The sequence below is a fragment of the Nicotiana tomentosiformis genome, chromosome 7 (assembly GCF_000390325.3).
Source record: "Nicotiana tomentosiformis chromosome 7, ASM39032v3, whole genome shotgun sequence".
In the NCBI taxonomy this organism is placed as follows: domain Eukaryota; kingdom Viridiplantae; phylum Streptophyta; class Magnoliopsida; order Solanales; family Solanaceae; genus Nicotiana; species Nicotiana tomentosiformis.
In genome coordinates, this window is record NC_090818.1 from 19118495 (window position 1) to 19139901 (window position 21407).

Here is a 21407-nt window from a genome sequence, read left to right on the forward strand (position 1 = left end):
AACCGCATTAGGTAAATCTTATGTAATAGCTCGCAAACCACTCAAACATATTTTCTTACTACAACTTTGAACGGATTTGAAATTTGAGAGGTAACTATTAACGGTTGCAATTGTGTTATCAATTCCACCACATCTTCTCTAAGTTTTTGTCCACTGCATCCATACCGAAGATATCATTAAGGTCATTTTGATAAACCTATCTTGATTTTTCATTCTTGAAGTACCAAATTTTAGGAGCGAGTGGCCTTTTTTCACTACACGCGAAAGGAATTCTTTGCTTTTTGAAAGGTTAAGAGATCTCTCTCTTTTTAACTGCTACTGCCAATGACAACTGTACAGTAGCAGTGACCAGTTGTAATATTCCATGTGTGCATCTTTCATTGGTCATAAAATGTACCCATCCTTCTCTCAACAGCGACTACACCTACTGTGTTGCTCCCTACTATGGGACCAGCTTTAATCCAGCTAAGCCAATAAGTGCTAACGGCTATAATATTTTGAGTTTTACCCTACACATTGAGGACCGATTCCAACGTGGACAGTGATGTGTACGTAATTGCATGTTGACGTGGCACTCTAGCTTCTCGGTTAAGCCTGACCCGTTTGGCTATAAAAGCCACTCCACTCCCTTTGGCCCTCTTCAGATTACTTCTTAGCACTTAATCTAAGCTGCTTTCTCTTTTCTTTGAAATTCTTGTGAAAAATGGTGTCTTTTCCTATGGAATTTAAGTGTGTTTTCTTGGGTATTTCTCTAATTATGGTGGGTTTGGTTAGCTCCTCAAGATTTGAGGAGCTATATCAGCCCAGCTGGGCGACAGACCATTTGACAAATGAAGGAGAAATCCTCAGGATGAAACTTGACAACCTTTCTGGTACTTGACATATTTGTAATATTGTCCATTAAGTTTAGTTAAAAGAATATTAGAAGCTGATAATGTGACATTGATATTCTTATGTGTAATTTCAGGTGCTGGATTTTCATCAAAGAACAAGTATATGTTTGGGAAAGTTACTGTTCAGATTAAGCTTGTAGTGGGTGACTCTGCTGGAACTGTCACTGCTTTCTACGTAAGCCTTTTGCTTTACCCTTCGTTGGTTATATTTTGTTCTTGTTTCTAGCCCGATCACAATATATACTAACACCGAACTGTAACAATCTTTTATTGTGTTGAGGAAGGAGAAAAGTTAAAAGATTAACATATGTTAAAATGACTTGTGGATTTTATTGAATCCATTAACTGTGAAATTTCCAGTGGCCGACAATATTAGTAGTGTGATATTATTTCTGATTCAGTACACATTCAGTCATTGTGTCCTTGTGAACATGTTAAATTTCAATAACTCTAGCATTTACTTCCTTTTCACCTCTCGTCATATTCAGGAGATAGTTGCTCCCCTCTTGTGCAATTATTTTCTATTGGGTAAATGTTAGTTTGATTGGTCAAATATAAGAGCTATTAGAGTATTTACCAAGTAAAGCTGGCTTGACTTTATTGACTACTTAGCCTTTTTAATATTGAAATTATGTGTTTGCTGATAAGTATCTTTTGGACTCTGTTTACTTGTGATATATATGCAGATGTCATCAGAGGGACCAACCCACAATGAGTTTGATTTTGAGTTTCTCGGTAACACTACTGGTGAACCCTACTCTGTGCAGACCAATGTGTACGTAAATGGTGTGGGTAACAGAGAGCAACGACTGAACCTTTGGTTCGACCCATCCAAGGAATTCCACTCATATTCCATCTTGTGGAACCAACGCCGAGTTGTGTAAGTCTCCTTATTATTATTCCTATTGCTTTATCTCATTAAATTAGAAAGATTGTTAAAATAAATGAGACAAGGCAAGTTCCAACTATGGTATAAGCTAAAATAACGTGCTGATTTTCAAGAATTGAAAAGCTAAAAGAAATGACTAAATTGAGAGTTAGATTCTCTTTTCTTGATATGTCAAATGGGTCCTCGTGCTTTCTTCAGAATGTCTTTTCTTTATTACTCTAAATAACATAAAACTATTAACACATAATTATCATTGATCTATATAAAATTTCTATTGTTTATACTAACTTGTTAATTTTAAATATTTGTGCAGATTTTTAGTAGACGACACACCAATTCGTGTGCACTCAAATTTGGAGCACAAGGGAATACCATTTCCCAAGGACCAAGCCATGGGTGTGTACAGTTCAATATGGAATGCTGATGATTGGGCTACACAAGGTGGAAGGGTTAAGACTGATTGGTCACATGCACCCTTTATTGCATCCTACAGAGGATTTGAGATTGATGGCTGTGAATGCCCAGCAACTGTTGCAGCTGCTGAAAATTCTAAGCGGTGCAGCAGCAGTGCGGTGAAAAGGTATTGGTGGGACGAACCCGTTATGTCCGAACTGAGTCTGCACCAGAGCCACCAGCTGATTTGGGTTAGGGCTAACCATATGGTCTATGATTACTGCACAGACACTGCTCGGTTCCCTGTTGCACCGGTTGAGTGCCAGCACCACCAGCACAAGTTTCATAACTAGTCAACATTTCTGCTTGGGAATTGGGGTTCAGTCTTTGCATTGTATAAAAGATTTAAAAAAAGGGGGGAAGAAAAAGAAAAGACATGAACTCCATGTTGTTACATAGTTTTGGTCACCTACTTTTAGTATGTAAAAAATTTCATTTCTTTGTTTAATGTTTATGCCTTTTAATGGAGTGTTTTTCATTTGCATTCTATACTTGGCCAAAGTATTATTTATTACTCCACTAATATTGATTAAGGATGAATCAAATCACCAACTATTGCTCCTCTATTATTGATATGGTCCAGGTGTACGGAAACCTAATCAAAATCAAATATATCTAAGCTCGGTCATAAAATTGCAATGTATACGTACATAAAAAAATATTATGTTATATATAATACATATTGAACCTCTTTTATCGTGATTTGTTTTCATATTTATATTTGAACAACCTTGAAAATTGCCAACTTCGTAACTGTATAGGATTAAAATACTGTTTATTTCCATGCTGTCATTTCCATGTGAACATTGTGCATAATTTGGTAATTTTATAATTCTATAGTTTCTAGTGGGTCCCGCTATTAATTCACGGGCTGCATCTTGGCCCACGAGGTACAAGAAAAAGAAGGGATAAGAAATCTGGGTCCATTATTATTATTATCTGAGTGGGCCTAAGATTCTTTTACAGGATTAAGATGGTTGCCTAATAGGTGGTCACTTCAGTGTTGGAGTACCCTATTAGTAGAACAAAATAGTAGTGTCGATGAATCAATAATCGTGACTACACCTTAATTGAATTAGTTGGTAGCATTTGTGAATTACATAATAGTTAGAGGCAACATTTAATTTTAATGAATTCAACTTTTAAGAGTTTTAGTAGGTTTTTTCATTCATATATATAATATATATACTTCGTGTTGAAAGTTATAAGTTCGGATGAACCCACAATTAGTAGGCTACATCCGTCCCAATGTTACTATATTATTTGTCTTATATGTTTGTGCCTGGACTAGAGGCTATTATGATTGTCAATTGGTCCCGTTTTTATTATTTGAAGTATAAATTCTTATTTAAATGTTATTTCGACGATGAAAATATCGATCAAATCAAAATTTTAAATGTGAATTTGCATTCTTATTAATTCTCTATCATTTACATGTTACATGCGCGACTAGATAGAGTGGTAGAAAAATTGCTCTGAAATTCGAATAAATAGGTGGTTTGCAGCCAAGGTTCGTGGAATGGCCATAAAATTTCGAAATCCAATCCTACATTTCTTCTTCTATACATAAAGTTGTTTAACTATGTATTCTTGCAACACCATTCCAGAATCAACTTGAACACCAATACTTTAATTTATCACAAGTGATTATTATTAATCTGGAGAATAGCTTTTCTCAATCAATATAAGATCCATCATTATCACATTAATCATAATAAATAGTTGTTAAAGTTGTAGATATCATGAAGGTATCAAAGCAGTAGTGGAAAAACAATTATTATAGGAGCATTAGCTAGATCAAATGAAAGATGCATTTAATGTGGCTGTTGCAGATTACATCAATTGAACATTCATATTGAATAATTAACTTTGAATTATTGAACCACAAAGCTTCTTTTAACTAACAAAGGAAAAGAAAAAAGGGAATCAAATCACAAGACTTGTTAATCTCGTAAACCTACTGGGGCATTTACTTTTTTCCTTTCTTATTTCTTAATAATAGTAATTGGGATAGGTTGATAATTAAGTGGTAATAGTTTTAATCTCCTGATTCTCATGCCTATATATGCTTCAATAATTCAACGCCAAAACGAAGTCTATTAGACTCTATTTGGATAAAAAAAGTCAGTTCAGTGCACAAAGTATTTTGTGTTCACACAGAGTTCGGGGAAGGACCGCATCTTAATGGGTATGATATAGACAACTTACCCTAATAAAAATATTAGTGGCTGATTCTATGATTTAAACCGATAATATATAGGTCGGACGAAGATACCGCTCAAAGGCTCCATAAATATATTTATCCACAAGTTGACTACAAAGTTTCCATAGTTTCTTACCTAAATTTCAATAACCTAGTTTTGCATTGGGAATATAATTATCACTTTACCACCTACTTTACGGAGTATTAATATTCAGACATACACTGTGTATAAGTGTGATACAACTGTGCTCATAATAATCTTCCTACATCGAATTATACATAGGACCACGAGAGGTCAATTAATCATTATGTTAAGAACAACATCTTTTCATTTTTTCCTGTTATCTTAATCTTTCTATATCGAATTATGTTAAAGACCATCAGTTTAATTCTATTAAAATAGAAGTAAAAAAAAAGATAAAGAGAAACAGCTGGATACAGAGAAATATTTATTATGACTGTGGTGTTATCAATTAAAAGCAGCATGATTAAATTGTGGGAGCAGCGCCTTTCAATTAATTTAAAGAGTGGGCCATTGAAATGAAAAAGAATCTAAGCCTTTGGGTTTGGGGAATGGGACAATCCAATGCTTTTGAATTTGTGCTTTGATGACACTAATTTAATCGGGTGTTTTTATTCTGTTTTTATATAGGTTTTTGTTACTGTCCCTGTTTGTCTATATTTTTATTAATGTGGTGCTTATATTTTTCTGAGCCGATGGTATATTAGAAACAACCTCTCTATTCTCACAAAGTAGGGGTAAGGTCTGCGTATACACAACCCTCTCCACACACACGGTGTGAGATAATATTGTGTACGTTGTAGTGACACCAATTATTGACTTACCTAAACCTTTACTGTGGACCCCTAGATTTTTATAGTGACAAAAGAGGCTAGGGGTAGGGGGTGACCAATCAACCAAAGGAGAAGCCAAGACTGTTATCTTCACCAAAAAGTTTCTCATTTGGACCACATTAAAATCATGGTTCAATCTAAAAGGAAATTGAAAATAGCTGATGACAGTTCAATTTCAGAACAAAACAATAGAAATGGGGACCCTTTGAATTATATTTAGGGGTTTGATTTGTGGAGATAATTCGAAGTGAAAGAAAGGGGGATATAATTTCTACTTATTTGTCTGAATTGTCCAAGTTTGAAAGGTAAATAATGCCTTCTGGTTTCTATCGTAAAAGTTGAAAAAAGTTTTTGTCTTTTTTTCTTTTTAGTTTGTTCCTATCCAATATCTCATTTGCCACCAAAATTCTTAAATAGATATTTCCTGTTCATGTCGGAAATTATTATCCATCTTTAAAAATGAAAAATCTCTTATATCCAAGAAGGTAATGTTACTGACTTTTAAATAGATGTAGTGTGAGCCTGATGTTTATGGAATTTAACATTAACAGTTACTGTAATACTTACTTGAAGTTCAAATGACATAATTGTTTTTTTTTATTTTTAATTATTATTATTATTATTTTTTGCGATAGTGATGGATAAAAAACTTAAGTGAAGGTATGAGCCTGATGTTTATGGAATTTAACATTAACAGTTACTTGCCATTTTCTTTTTATTTATATAACCAACTTACTTGAAGTTCAAATGACATAATTGTTTAAAATTTTTTTTTTTTTTTTTGCGACAGTAATGGATAAAAAACTTTAAGTGAAGAAATATAATTTGCTTGGCAGTGCTGCGAGAAATGTCACTGAATTCAAAATCTAGAAATCTGGGCTTGGAGAGAAAGACCATCCTAAAAGCAAAAAAGAAGGTGTGGAATGGGCTTCTCATACACCCGAGATCAATTATCAACTTCGAATGGGAGGCTATGTGAACAAGCTATTCTTTCATTTTCATTCTTGACAGAAAGATAAACCCACAAAGAAAATTGTGTATTAAACTATTCGGGCCATTTTTTCTTGTTATGGCAAAGGTATTTGGGTTTTTGTTCAAATTCAAATTAATGACAACCACTCCACTTGCAAACACAAACGGGCTTGGTCGATGAAAATAGAAAGAAGGGATTTTTTCCTTCTAATTTTGTATAGAGAAAAAAACAGAAATAGCCTGCCAATTATTGTTCCTTACACCTCCTAGCCCTAAACTTTTGCTTACAGTAAACCTAAACTTTCCTAGCCGGACCAGAAACCCAAAATAATGGGCGAAAAACATTCTTCTTCAATTTTTTCATAGAAAACCAGCAATTTGAACAATCTATCAAAATGAAATTAAAACCAATCATGATTTAGGTTAAAAAAAATCACAACTTGACTAACATAATTCGCACCCCTGCCACAAACCCATAAATTAATATATTTTGAGTTTACTAATTACTATGATATTTATTCTTATAATCACACTACAACAAGTAAATTCCACGAGAAAACCATACATTCAAATGAAAAAAGAAGATAACAAACTCGCTGGAGAAATATCTTTTTTATTTTTACTAAATTTATTATTCGAAAACCAAAATCAATGTATAAAGTGTAATCAATGTATAAACATTATACGACCAATATCCAGTGATTATACATCTTAAAAGTCTATCTATACATTGTATAATTTGCGTATAATTAATATGTAATAAGTATATAATATTATATACTGAGGATAAACTTATTATACATGGAGTTTCTAGTGATTATACACTAACATTGTCTAGACTCTCATCAATTACAGATTTGGGAGAAAAAAGAAGAGGAAAATCTCAAAAAAGAAGAAGAGAAGAAGATGGATCGGATCTTCAACCACCCACATATCCCAACCCCTCGTCTCTCAATTGCGCAAAGACCCATTACACTGGCAAAAAAAAAAAGGCTTTTCGTAGTCTCTTATACTTTCCTCCATTAAGCTTCTTCCTCCTCTTTGCAATGGCTAGGGATCTTCTCTTTTAACTACCCGATTTAAACATTTATTCTCATACTTTACTTTTTGTAGCCAACTAACTAAAAAATCCTAATGGCTTTTGCCTTGCAAAGCCTGCCTAAAGCCAGCGCAAGCCTGGCCTTTGTCTTGTAAAGCCTGCCTAAAGCCAGCTCAAGCCTGGCTTTTGCCCTGCCTAAACCCAGGCTCTTCTTCTACACATTAATCTTGATGAGTGAGCACATGATTACTACTTGAACAAAATCAATCCACTGCATATGGAGATCATATAGTAGCGACATTTGGAGGATGATGCGGACTTCAACTCTGTGGTGGAAATGTTTGGAATTCATTTTAGACTATGGACAATATACCCTGGCGCCTGGTGAGAGCTTGATAGGTGCTGCTTGGTATTTTCCAATGACAATTGGATTCACATACACTAATAGGAGAAGGAAGCATTCAACTTATCATGTTGTAATAGTTAGTTCATTAGATTTTAGCTTTTCTATCTTTTTTAATAGCTAGTAGCTTCATGCAACTTCTATTTTGGTTTTTGGTTTGGACATCTTGTAAGCATTGGACCCATTTTTGGGATTTTATTTATATATTAGCCCTTAGGCAAAAAAAAAAGAAAGAGAATGTGGCTATTTTTAGTTTAGTATTAATACGGGTTGCTAGTCTAGTTAATTGTTCTTTTGTATATTACCTACTCTAAATAAGGACTACTTACAAATTATATACATTCCACCTTAAAAGGCTCTGATCACGCCCAACTATGCCTTGTAAGAAGGACTAAACGATCGCTGCAAATATAACCCGGTTCAAGTCTGGAGTCGAATCCCACAAGGAACTAACCTATTTACTACAACCTTAAATAATGCTAATGATAAGCTCAGACAACTTCCAGATGCAATAGTTTTATGAATAATCAGTGGAATTTATTTAGCCAAGGAAAAATGACAATAAAATTAGCAATAATCAAGACTAAAATTGAATTCAAGGGTAAAAGGATCTAGGGCTATTGATTTTTCTAATTGCCGGATTAATTCTCAACTCTTTAGCTATAATCTCGCAGTAATACTCTATGAGGATTAAGAGTTCCGAGCTACCGTAATTACCTTTCGATCAATTACAATAATTTACTAGAAGCATTCTCTCGAACTACTCTAGTTAACAATTTATGCAACTCAGAATCATCCCACCAAAGCTTCGTTATTTCTAACTCCACTTTTAAATTCAAGTAATTAATCTCTTAACTTCCCCCAAAGTGGTGTTGTTTAACAACAATCTAACCAAGTGTTCTTTCTCAAGCAACACAAGGTGAATAGACACGATTAATCGAGGGCCCTTTCAATTAACCACGATACAATACGTAATTGAACAATCATAGAACAAACACGGCTCAATTATAATAAAATAGAGTCAAGACTTCATCCAATAATTGGTTCCATCAACCCTAGATAATAGATTTAGCTACTCATGCTAATGGAAAATAAATCACTAAAATAATTCATAATCAACAAATAGAAGTATCAAGAAAAAGATGGAACTCTTAGGAATTTATCCGTCTTCTCCCCCTCGTTCTTTCCTCTAAAATCTTCTAAAAAACAGCTCTCCCTCACTTCTGGGCGAGTTTAGGTTTCATATAGGTTTAGGTTAGTCACCTAAGAAATTACATAATTAACCCTGCGTGTTTGGTTTTTGTCCGCCCGCCCGCGGCCGCTGATTCGACCGCGGATTTGGACTGCCTCACTGCCTTGAGTTCGCGGACTAGTTCGCGACCCACTCCGCGGCCGCGCACCTGTTTTGGTCGTTTCGCTTGCTTTTCTCGCTCCTTTTCGACCGGGCTAACCTTCGATTGCCCTTTTAAATTCCATGTTGACTCTAAAATACTCGTTAGCTCCCTCCTAGCTCGGAGTAGCTCCTGCAAAGTATCATATTCTTAATTAGAGCATTTTGTTATCTTTTAGCATTCAATTATCAATAAAGTGCGGCTAAATTAGAGTGTAAGTAGTGTCTAAATTGCATGAATATAGCCTACTATCAACACCCCATACTTAAACCATTGCTCGTCCCCAAGCAATCAAACCACACTCTAAGAGGCTTCACTGAGAGACTTCCCTACTCGTCACACCAAGAATATTTCACATAAATTGAGTACATTAGTGCAACATCTACACCTCAAGAGTTGACTCCCTCTAGCCACGCAATGTTCCTAACTGGCTTACTTACTCTATATCAAAGGTCTAGACTTACCTCTCCTTCATGAATCAAGTGCCCGCTCACAACAAAAGAGACTCATTTCACAATAACTAAAATTCACACACACTGAGGAACTTTAAAAGGAACAGAATTCACTCACCCTCAGAAATGACATTCTTGTGCCACAGAAAACGCACTATAGGCTTTCCCGTAGTGTACGACTCTACTAATTGAGCTCACTCAGTCTAGGATCAAGTAGGACTTTATTTGGATGTAATGTAGGTTGTAGGTTGGGTAGGATATATTCGGATATATAATAGTGACTATACCTCCCTAAGCACTTTAATACATTTATTTTATAATCAAGTCCACACCTAAGTTAAACCAATATTTTCATTTTCTTTTTAACACCACATATACCACCCCACACTTCTTCTTTGAGCACAATCACCTTAAAAGCCACCAAAGATTTATTACCAATCAACATGATACACTATTAACAATGTTCCTCTTTTTTTTTTCCAAGTGGCCTTTTCCAACAAGATTTACCTTTCTCCTTATTTCCTAGTTCCACTCAAAAGCTCCATCAGCTACCCCACACTTTATCCTTTGTAAATTCATAATATTTCCAATGCTTACGAGAGGTAAAGGATTCAAACAGATGGTCAATTCAAATAAGGGATAGGGCTTGTAATGTGGTTGCCAAGGAAACAGGATTACAGGCTCAATGGGGTTAACTATGGTACATAACAAATAGGTGGGTGGAGTATGTATATATATGGTTCAACAAAGAAATGCCTATATCACTTCCCAGACTAAACAAGACTACCATTTCGCTTTGCAGACACACAGGGCAAGTTCTAGGAGTTAAATATCGTGCACAGAATATAACAATCCTCCCACACACATGGCACATGACTCATTCCAGATTAGATCATCAAACACTCAGATCAGGGTATTTCAGCCAAATTAAGAACATACATTTTAAGGCCTTCTTACAAGAGTTAACAAATGAGCCTAAGCGTCACACTAAAGTAACCGCTATATTCAAGGCATTACGAAATCGAACAAGGCTTCCTATTTTAATTCTGCCCATAGCCCATAAGTTCCTAACTAAAAAAAAAAAAAAGAAGCTAACTACACACAGTTCAAACAAAACCTTTGGAAAAGAACCGTGGTTTGAAGAAAAACTAAGGGGGAATTGATACACTACTACAAAAGAAAATCTTTTTTTTTTCTTTTGACTTTAGTCCCTCAAGAAACCCGTCGAATGATATCTATCGTTGGACCAAGTCGAAATTGATTTATACAATTAAAGTACGAAACTATCTACATACAACAAAGTATCCCCTACCCCACACTTAAAAAGATGACATGTCCCCATGTCATACAAAGTAATGTAATGTGAGGTAAAGGAACTTCCCTAGTGGATCAGTCTTGATCGGAGACAGTTCCAGGGTCGAGATGATATGCTCTCCCCAACGTACGCAGCCAGCCCATGATTTTCTTTTCTGACTTCGCATTTTGGGTTGCCAGAGCATCAACTCTGGTCCCCAATTCTATGACGGAAGTGCGTAGTCTTGCCATGTCTTGTTCTAGGGCTACCATTCGCGTGCTCCGTCTAACCTGGGATGATCGTTCAGTCACTGCAGCTTGTTCCTGTAGGGGTGAGGCAGGTTCAACCTCCTCCTGCCTTTCGTCGCCCTCTTTCGACACATTACAATCGTCACTATGAGCTGCTCCTAGTGCCACCGGGTCTTTCCCGATGGTCACTTTGTCTGCCCAAAACTTTGCTTCTTTCTTTACCATACCATCCGCATTTAGGTTCTCAGGCACCCTTGCTGCCCGACACAATCTAGTGATCAGAGAGGGGAAAAAGAACCCATACCTCTTCTGTGCTGAACGGACGAACATCTCAGACTGAAGAACCTTGGCCACATCGAAGTCCTGGCCATTCACAAAGCACCATATCAAGGCTGCTCTTGGACCATTTACCTCTGTGGTGTTATGGGATGGCAGTAAGCGACTGTTGATGATGTACAACCAGCATTTTCCTTCAAAAGTGAGTGAGGAAGAGTGTAGCTTTGATCCCGGCACAACCCACACTACCTCTTTGTTTGGTGCACAGATAGTTCTGAAAAACCCGTTCCATGTGATGGGTTCTCTCCTGTAAGTATCATAGAAATCTTCCTCCCCATTGAATTCAGGCAATCGATACACTCTCCTGATGGCTTCTAACGAGGCATCCACCCTAGTGTGTCGCACAGTGCATATTCTATCCTCATATTCGGGGTAGTTGGCATAGAACTTCCGAACAAGCATCAAGTTACCCTCCTCTAGCTCTTCGAAAAAGTTGTCCAATCTGCGCCTGATCAACTCCCGATACATATTAGGGCATTCATCCTGGAGGGACGCCCTGTCAATACCCCTTTCCAGTACAGGTTTTTTAGTGGCCTTCAAACTGAAACGGTCTTGGGCAGCTCTGGAGACAAACCTGGTACGATCAAACTGAGCTGCACTGGTCTGTGCCCATCCTCGAGATGAGCCTCCATGACCACTTGATGAGGCCCCGGTAGCGCGTCTCTTCCTTGAAGGTTGCATTTTACTTGGAGATCTTGAGAAGAACGGAGGTTCGAGATCGGTTGAGTGGAGAAGAGTCTTGTGTTAAAAGAAAAATATGGGGGAAAGGAAGGGTTTGGGTTCTTGAGGTTAGGGAAGGAAGAAGAGAAGTGGGGGGGGGGGAGTGAGGGGTTTGGGTTCTTAGAGTTAGGAAGGGAAGAAGAGAAGTGGGGGAAGTAAGGGTTTGGGTTAAGGAAAAGAAGAGGGTGGGGGATTAAAATAAAAAAACTTACCTGGACAAGCCCGGGCTTCCGCGCCCCAATCCGCGGATTCTGGGCAGAGGGTGTCCCAAAATCCACGGCCCAATTCACGGTCCAATCCGTGGCCGCGGACGGGGGGCAGAACACAGGCCTAAATTCGCGGTCCAATCTGCGGCCCAATCCGCGGCCGCGGATCTCCGTCTCTAGCCTATTTTGTGTTTGCCGCATTTTTTTACCTAGTCTTGGGTTAATTTTGACCCCCGAATCCTTCCGATGCGCATGATCTTTGCCCTGCACACTAGTAGGTTAGTCAAAGTCGTTCAAAATCAATTGTAACAAACAAATTAAGAAAAATAATGGGTTGCCTCCCAAAAAGCGCTTAAGTTAACGTAGCGGCACGACGATTTACAACAAACCATGGGTTGCCTCCTAGGAAGCACATGATTTAACGTCGCAGCACGACGCAGGCTTTCATTATCACTCCTCGTTCGTGTACTGGGGCTCTTCCAAAGTTATCACCACTCTATCCCCTTTCTCTTCGACCATTCCAAGGTAATGTTTCAACCTTTGCCCATTTACCGTGAACTTGTTTGTCCCATCTTCGGATTCAATCTACACAGCTCCGGTTGAGAACACTTGCACCACTCTGAAGGGTCCTGACCATCTGGACTTCAACTTACCCGAAAACAACCTTAATCTCGAGTTGTATAACAATACTAGATCTCCGAGTTTGAAGTTCTGATCTAAGATGTGCTTATCATGGATCATTTTCATCTTTTCTTTGTATAATCTGGCATTTTCAAAAGCATGGAACCTGAATTCCTCGAGCTCATGTAACTCAGTGACTCTGCTGGTGCCTGTGGTTTCTATATCCAGATTCGGCTGCCGCAATGCCCAAAGTGCTTTATGTTCGAGCTCTACCAGAAGGTGGCATGCCTTTCCAAACACCAACTTGTACGGTGACATACCAATTGGAGTTTTGAATGCTGTGCGGTATGCCCATAATGCATCATCCAGCTTTTTCACCCAATCGGTCCTTGTTGCATTCACTGTCTTTTTCAGGACACTTTTAATTTCTCTATTGGACACTTCAACTTGCCCGCTCGTCTGTGGGTGGTACGGTGTGGTTACTTTATGGCATACTCCATACTTTTCCAATAGACGTGCGAATGCTCTATTGCAAAAATGGGTTCCACCATCACTGATTATAGCTCTCAGGGTGCCAAAACGTGTGAAGATGTTTTTCTTTAGGAAACTTGTTACCCCTTTTGCATCATTGGTTGGGAGAGCCACTTCTTCGACCCACTTGGAGACATAGTCAACCGCTACCAATATATATTTGTTACCATGCGAGCTGACGAACGGCCCCATAAAGTCGATCCCCCACATGTCAAAAACCTCCACCTCTTGAATTGTTGTCATCGACATCTCGTGACGGCGAGATATGTTGCCTGTCCTTTGGCATTCATCGCAACTTTTGACCCAAGCATGGGCATCCTTGAACAGAGTAGGCCAATACAATCCCGATTCCAACACTTTTGCTGCTGTCCAAATTCCTCCAAAGTGTCCACCCTATGGTGAAGCATGGCAAGCCTGCAAAACAGAAGGTTGATCTTTCTCGGGGATACACCTCTGGATCATGTTATCTACACATATTTTAAACAATAGAGGTACGTCCCAATAAAAGGCTCGACAGTCGCGGAAGAACTTTTTCTTTTGAATTAAGGAGAGTTCATAAGGTACAATACCGCTTGCTAAATAGTTAGCAATATCAGCATACCAGGGCATTTCCTCCATTGTCACAGCAAGTAACTGTTCATCCAGGAATGTCTCTATTATGTCTTTAACCTCCATTCTCTTTCATCTCCTTCCAATCTTGAGAGGTGGTATGCCACTTGATTGTCTGTCCCCTTTCTGTCACAAATTTCCAGATCGAATTCTTATAGCCAAAGAACCTAGCGAATCAAGCGTGGCTTTGACTCCTTCTTTGATATCAAGTACCTAATTGCTGCATGGTCAGTATAAACAATAACTTTTGAACCAATTAAGTACGACCTGAATTTGTCGAAGGCAAACACTACAACTAGCATTTCCTTTTCCGTTACAGTGTAATTGAGCTGTGCACCGCTGAACGTCCTGCTTGCATAGTAAATCAGGTGTATTATCTTGTCTTTTTGCTGCCCCAAGACTGCTCCTATAGCATAATCACTGGCGTCACACATGAGCTCGAATGGTTGCTCCCAGTTGGGTGCAACAATGATGGGTACAGTTATCAGTCTCTTCTTCAGCTCCTCAAATGTCAACCTGCAATCATTAGAAAACACAAAGGGCTGATCCTTTTCAAGAAGTTTACATAAAGGGTTAGCAATTTTGGAAAAATCTTTTATGAATCGCCTGTAGAACCCGGCGTGCCCTAGGAAACTTCTCACTGCTTTGACCGAAGTGGGCGGTGGCAATTTCTCAATCACATCAACTTTAGCATGGTCGACCTCAATTCCCTTACTGGACACTCGATGCCCTAAAACTATTCCTTCTTGTACCATAAAATGGCACTTTTCCCAATTTAGCACCAAATTTATCTCCACACATCTTTTGAGCACTCTTCTTAAATTGTGAAGACAATCTTCGAATGAATCCCCCACCACGGAGAAATAATCCATAAACACTTCCATAATATCCTCCACCATGTCAGTGAAAATGGCTAACATGCACCGCTGGAATGTAGCCGGTGCATTGCAAAGTCCAAAGGGCATTCTCCGAAAGGCAAAGATGCCATATGGACAAGTGAAGGATGTTTTCTCTCTGTTTTTCGGGGCTATTGAGATCTGGTTATACCCCGAATATCCATCCAAGAAACAGAAGTGGGACTGCCTAGCTAACCTGTCCAACATTTTGTCAATGAAAGGTAATGGGAAATGGTCCTTTCGAGTGGCTATGTTCAGTTTCCGATAGTCCATGCAAATTCGCTACCCCGTGACTGTACGAGTCGAGATCAACTCATTATTCTCATTTTGTACGACCGTCATTTCTCCCTTTTTCGGCACACATTAGACAAGACTGACCTAGTGGCTGTCAGAGATGGGGAATATGATACCCGCATCCAGCCACTTGATCACTTCCTTCTTTACTACTTCCTTCATATTTGGGTTCAGACGTCGTTGATGTTCCCTGGAAGGTTTGTGCCCCTCTTCTAGAAGAATCTTGTGTATGCAAAAGGTTGGGCTGATACCCTTTATGTCTGCCATGGTCCAACCAATGACAGTCTTACATTCTTGCAATACCTTCAATAGTTGCTCTACCTGCACAGCTAGCAAACCAGATGATATAATAATAGGCAAAGTAGAATTAGGCCCCAAGAAAGCGTACCTGAGGTGGGCTAGAAGCGGTTTCAGGTCCAGCTGTGGCGGCTCCTCTATTGATGGTTTTGCAGGTGGTGTTGCTCTCTCTTCTAAGCGTAGGGGCTCGAACTGAGGTTCCCTTTTCCAGAATCCTTGACCTTCGAGAGCCATGACCCACTCTGCCAACCCTTCACCGTCCATCTCTTCCAAATTCATCAAGTAGGCTTCTAGTGGATCCTTGACATTAAGGGTCTCATCCTCTTCTTGCAGTATCACATCTACGGCCTCCACTAGTGAGCAATTTGCAAATTCACTGGGTCTCCTCATGGATTGTTGAACGTTGAATATTATTTCTTCATTATTCAACCTCATTTTCAACTCTCCAGTCTCACAATCAATTAATGATCTCCCAGTGGCTAAGAATGGCCTCCCTATAATGATGGGTATCTCTTCATCCACCTGACAATCAAGAATAACAAAGTCTGCAGGAAATACAAATTTCCCCACTTGCACAAGCACATCATCAAGAATTCCTGTTGGTCTTTTGACTGTGCGATCAGCCAGTTGCAGCAACATTGAGGTCGGTCTAGCTCTGCCAATGCCCAGTTTCGTATAGATTTCCAAGGGCATCAAGTTTATACTGGCTCCCAAGTCACACAATGCTTTAGCAACAACATAACTCCCAATGGTGCATGGGATAGTGAAGCTACCTGGATCAGACACCTTTTGGGCCATAAGTCTTGTCACTACCGCGCTACAGGTCTGTGTCAGAGTTACAGTAGATAGGCCCTGGAAGTCAAATTTCTGCGACATCAGGTCTTTCATCATTTTTGCATACCCTGGCATTTCCCTCAAAGCATCCATCAGTGGAATATTCAATTGAATTTGTTGAAGTGTTTCCATGAATTTCCTATATTGATCATCTTTCTTTTGTTTTGCCAATCTCTGAGGGAATGGTGCAGGAATCAATCTCTGTCCATTACTTGATGTCTTTTCTTTGTTGGAAGCTTCTGGCACAAGAGGTGCCACCTGTTCTGAGACTTGTTCACCGTCCTTCTCCTTACCCTTGTCAACCTGTGCTTATTCAATTACAACCTCGGTGAGATCTGATGACTCATCTGCCTCTAATGTAACTAGAGTAGTTGGCGTAGTCTCTCTCCTAAATTAAGCAACTTCTTGCTCTCTGTCTAAATCTCTTCCATTCCTGAGACTCACTGTCATTAGCTGATTTGGGTTCTGTTCCTTTGGGTTAATATTTGTATCTATAGGCAATATTCCTTGGTGGTGATGGTTCAAGGCCATAGACAGCTGTCATAGTTGAGTTTCAATGCCTTTGATTGCTGAATCATGTGCTCCTAACTTTTCTTGTATCTTACCATTTGTTCCAATGAGTTGTTGCAGCATACCCCTGACTTCTACTATATTGTTGTCCTGTTGTTGATGGGGTGGTTGAAAGGCCAACTATTGCTGGTGCTGCTGATTATAGCCCTGCTGCCTTTGATAAGGCACAACTTGACCTTGTGGTCGTGCGCCTCCAGAATTGGGGTTGTGTTGTGGCAGGTTGGGTATGTACTGCTGGTTTGGTGCTGGTCCCCATTATTGCCCACCTTGCCTCTAACCTCCAAAATTATTGACATAATTCATGTCTTCTCTGAAGCCCTGATTGTCATTCTCTCCACTCCACGAGCACACATATGACTGGTTTATGCAAGGAGTGCACAATCCTCCATTCGTTGTATCAACAATATGCACTTGCTTTGTACCCATCTCATCAATTTTCTTTGTCAGTATGCTCATTTGAGTCATGAGAGTGGCTATGTTCTCTGCATGGGAATTATTTGGATCAAGAGCAACAAAATGCACTATTGGTGTAAGTGTCGTACCTCTAGCCATCGAGCCTGAATTTTGAGCCATCTTGTCAAGAAGAATCTTGCACTCTGTGAATGTCTTGCTAAAAAATGCACCCCCAGCTGAAGCGTCTACATTAGCCTTCAAACTATTTGCTAAACCCATGTAGAATCTCTGTCCCAGCATCTGATCTGGAATGCCATGGTGTGGACACTTCACTAGCATACCCTTGAACCTCTCCCAGGTTTCTTGCAAGGACTCACTTGGTTTTTGCCTGAACTGTAATATCTCATCAATCTGCCTTGCAGTCTTGTTGGGAGGATAAAACTTGTTTAAGAACTGTTTGACTAATTCTTCCCAAGTGGCAATGGAGTTTATTGGGAGTGAATTCAACCAAGTTTGAGCCTCTCCAGTCACAGAGAATGGAAACAGTAATAGCTTGATGGCTTCAGGAGTCACATTCGGCTGTATTTGGGTCACACATATTGATAGGGAGTTCTACAGATGTTGTTGTGGGTCTTCAATGTATGACCCAGAGAACAGTCCCTTATTTTGCAATAGATGCAGCATGTTGTTGGTGATCTGGAATGTCTCCGCTTGTATCTGAGGTACATCAATGGCGGTGGCTAAGTTATCAGCAGTTGGTTGTGTCCAATCCTATAGAGCAGCTTCTGGCACAAGAGGTGCCACCACTCCATTGTTTGGGTCAACCCGATTATTCCGATTGTTTTCGTTGACATCGTCCACGTTGTCCATTTCAATTTCAAGTGTGTGTTTTTGTTGTAACTGTTTGTTCTTCTTGTTGGCTCGATTTAATGCCCTGAATGCTTTCTCGGGGTCTGAAAGTCCTTCAAACTATTCTTTTATTTTCATTCTCGACAGAGAGATAAACCCAGAAAGAAAATTGTGTATTAAACTATTCGGGCCATTTTTTCTTGTTATGAAAAAGGTATTTGGGTTTTTGTTCAAATTCAAATTAATGACAACCACTCCCCTTGCAAAAACAAACGGGCTTGGTCGATGAAAATAGAAGGAAGGGATTTTTTCCTTCTAATTTTATATATTACCTGCTCTGAACAAGGATTACTTACAAATTATATACATTCCACCTTAAAAGGCTCTGATCACGCCCAACTATGTCTTGTAAGATGGACTAAGCGGTCGCTGCAAATATAACTCGGTTCAAGTCCGGAGTCGAATCCCACAGGGAACTAACCTATTTACTACAACCTTAAATAATGCTAATGATAAGCTCAGACAACTTCCAGATGCAATAGTTTTATGAATAATCAGTGGAATTTATTTAGCCAAGGAAAAATGGCAATAAAATTAGCAATAATCAAGACTAAAATTGAATTCAAGGGTAAAAGGATCTAGGTCTATTGATTTCCCCAATTGCCAGATTAATTCTCAACTCTTTAGCTATAATCTCGCAGTAATACTCTATGAGGATTATGAGTTCCGGGCTACCGTAATTACCTTTTGATCAATTACGATAATTTACTCGAAGTATTCTCTCGAACTACTTTAGCTAACAATTTATGCAACTCAGAATCATCCCACCAAAGCTTCGTTATTTCTAACCCCTCCTTTAAATTCAAGTAATTAATCTCTTAACTTCCCCCAAAGTGGTGTTGTTCAACAACAATCCAACCAAGTGTTCTTTCTCAAGCAACACAAGGTGAATAGACACGATTAATCGAGGGCCCTTTCAATTAACCACAATACAATACGTAATTGAACAATCATAGAACGGACACGGCTCAATTATAACAAAATAGAATCAAGACTTCATCCAACAATTGGGTCCATCAACCCTAGATAACCATATTTAGCTACTCATGCTAATGGAAAAAAAATCACTAAAATTATTCATAATCAACAAATAGAAGTATCAAGAAGAAGATGAAACTTTTAGGAATTTATCCGTCTTCTCCCCCTCGTTCTTGCCTTTAAAATCTTCTAAAAAACAGCTCTCCCTCACTTCTGGGCGAGCTTAGGTTTCATATAGGTTTAGGTTAGTCGCCTAAGAAATTACATAATTAACCCTGCGTGTTTGGATTTCGTCCGCCTGTCCGCGGCCGCAGATTCGACCACTGATTTGGACTGCCTCACTGCCTTGAGTTCGCGGACTAGTTCGCGGCCCACTCCGCGGCCGCGCACCTGTTTGGGTTGTTTCGCTTGCTTTTCTCGCTCCTTTTCAACCGGGATAACCTTCGATTGCCCTTTCACATTCCATGTTGACTCCAAAGCACTCGTTAGCTCCCTCCTAGCTCGGAGTAGCTCCTGCAAAGCATCAAATTCTTAATTAGGGTATTTTGTTATCTTTTAGCATTCAAATATCAATAAAGTGCGGCTAAATTAGAGTGTAAGTAGTGTCGAAATTGCATGAATATAGCTTACTATCAGGCTTCCAATTTATTATTAGTGCCTTCAATCAAGGGATTTAGTTACACACATTTCCTTTTTTTCTCTCCTCTCTTTATTCTTATTCTTCATCACTCAACCTATATTTTCTCTTTTCTCCGGTAGATGGTTGTGACATAATCGAGTGCTTCAGTTCCTATTGGAGTCTTCCTAGAGATGTTTAGTCCGATATTTGAATAGTTAAGAAGTCTGGAAGTTTTGGAGAGCTATCTCCAAATCTACCTAGCAGTCATATGCTAATATAGTTTCTCCCCTACTTCAAATGCCAGACTTCTAGACCTATCTTATGCTAAAGAAAAAGAATATAGGAATAGTATCAAAAATGTGACAAATTTTGCGGCTACAGTGTACATGACATTTATACCAAGAGACACCTTAATCATAGACCTCAGAAATGCGGCTCTAATGACGATTTGTCACATTCCCATTCTTGGCGTCTCCTGGCACAGGTAGCAGCCAGGAATTCATACTCTACTTTTTCTTTCCTTAATAAATCAACTGAGAAAAGAATAATATATGGTATATAAATATACAAATTAAAAACAAATTTCATACAAATTTAATGCAAATTTGAATATCTACAATAACATACATAGTAAAATAAATTTCAAACAACTAATTATATGTTATACAACTTTATACAGTTTTGATAATGTCACACCTCTTTTTTCCCCAAAAGATATATGTCTTATGGATTGTTGTGGTTTAAAGAGTTTTTCCAATTAAAGTGACAAATTTGAATAGGGATTATTTTATTTACAGAGTCGCCACTTGGAATTGATTTTTTGGGTGTTCTAAGTCACCTTTTATTTGAATCCCTAGTCAAAGAAAGGTTTGACCCTATTATTATTGGTCTGCGAAAACAAAGTTCGGGTAAGGAATTCTATTGACCGGGGAGAAGGTGTAAGACATTCCCCGAGTCCCGTGGTTCTAGCACGGTCGCTTTATTGACTACAACTTGGCTTGAATTAATTTTAGATAAACTGTGATTTATTTATTTCCATGTTTTATCTATCCGCTTTTATATTAAAATATGAAATTATCTTTGAAATGGATCACGTGTGTGAATCCGTTTTGTTCATTGTGCCAAAATCATGTCACGTGTACGTGCACATAATTAATAGTATTTTTATTATATTTAAGGTTGTTTCGCCCAAAGTTGCGCGAACGCATACCTTGATTTTAGTTTTGGAAATCATAATTATGTCACGCGAATGTTTACATAATCACGATGATTCAATTAATTAAGAGTACGCCCTAAGCATTCTAGCGCATTCATGATTTATTTTTTCATAAGTTTGAGATTATTGTGAAGGCCATGAATTATGGAATTACTTGTGGAAAAAGTGTATGATTTTAGATATTTGAATAAATAAACAATCATATATCAATACTCTACAACCCAACAATTGAAGTCCAAACTCATTAGGGTCCAAATCTTCCCAACTTTAAAGCAAGTTTGAATTC

The 21407-nt window shown here is 38.6% G+C and overlaps 2 protein-coding genes and 1 non-coding gene across 3 annotated transcripts; 2 read left to right on the forward strand and 1 right to left on the reverse strand.

Annotated features, from left to right (window-relative positions):
- The first annotated feature begins 525 nt into the window (after positions 1-525).
- LOC104114054 (xyloglucan endotransglucosylase protein 6) lies at positions 526-2722 on the forward strand. The gene is made up of 4 exons (XM_009624399.4): positions 526-872; positions 968-1068; positions 1580-1773; positions 2096-2722. Exons 1-4 carry the CDS (start codon positions 704-706, stop codon positions 2526-2528), a joined length of 897 nt encoding a protein of 298 aa, XP_009622694.1. The 5' UTR covers positions 526-703; the 3' UTR covers positions 2529-2722.
- A 12667-nt stretch (positions 2723-15389) lies between these two features.
- On the reverse strand, positions 15390-16967 carry LOC138895313 (uncharacterized). Its single transcript, XM_070179992.1, has 2 exons — positions 16839-16967; positions 15390-16739 (listed from the first exon to the last, which is right to left on the reverse strand). Exons 1-2 carry the CDS (start codon positions 16965-16967, stop codon positions 15390-15392), a joined length of 1479 nt encoding a protein of 492 aa, XP_070036093.1.
- A 742-nt stretch (positions 16968-17709) lies between these two features.
- LOC117273673 (small nucleolar RNA R71) lies at positions 17710-17816 on the forward strand. Its single transcript, XR_004503679.1, has one exon. It is a non-coding gene; the product is annotated as a small nucleolar RNA R71 (small nucleolar RNA).
- The last annotated feature ends 3591 nt before the right edge of the window (positions 17817-21407 follow it).

Coding starts and splice junctions, on each gene's coding strand:
- LOC104114054 (XM_009624399.4), top strand. CDS start 704: ATGGTGTCTTTTCCTATGGAATTTAAGTGTGTTTTCTTGGGTATTTCT. Junction 873..967: donor GAAACTTGACAACCTTTCTG/GTACTTGACATA, acceptor GTGTAATTTCAG/GTGCTGGATTTTCATCAAAG. Junction 1,774..2,095: donor TGGAACCAACGCCGAGTTGT/GTAAGTCTCCTT, acceptor ATATTTGTGCAG/ATTTTTAGTAGACGACACAC.
- LOC138895313 (XM_070179992.1), bottom strand. CDS start 16,967: ATGGCCTTGAACCATCACCACCAAGGAATATTGCCTATAGATACAAAT. Junction 16,740..16,838: donor ATTTAGACAGAGAGCAAGAA/GTTGCTTAATTT, acceptor GAATAAGCACAG/GTTGACAAGGGTAAGGAGAA.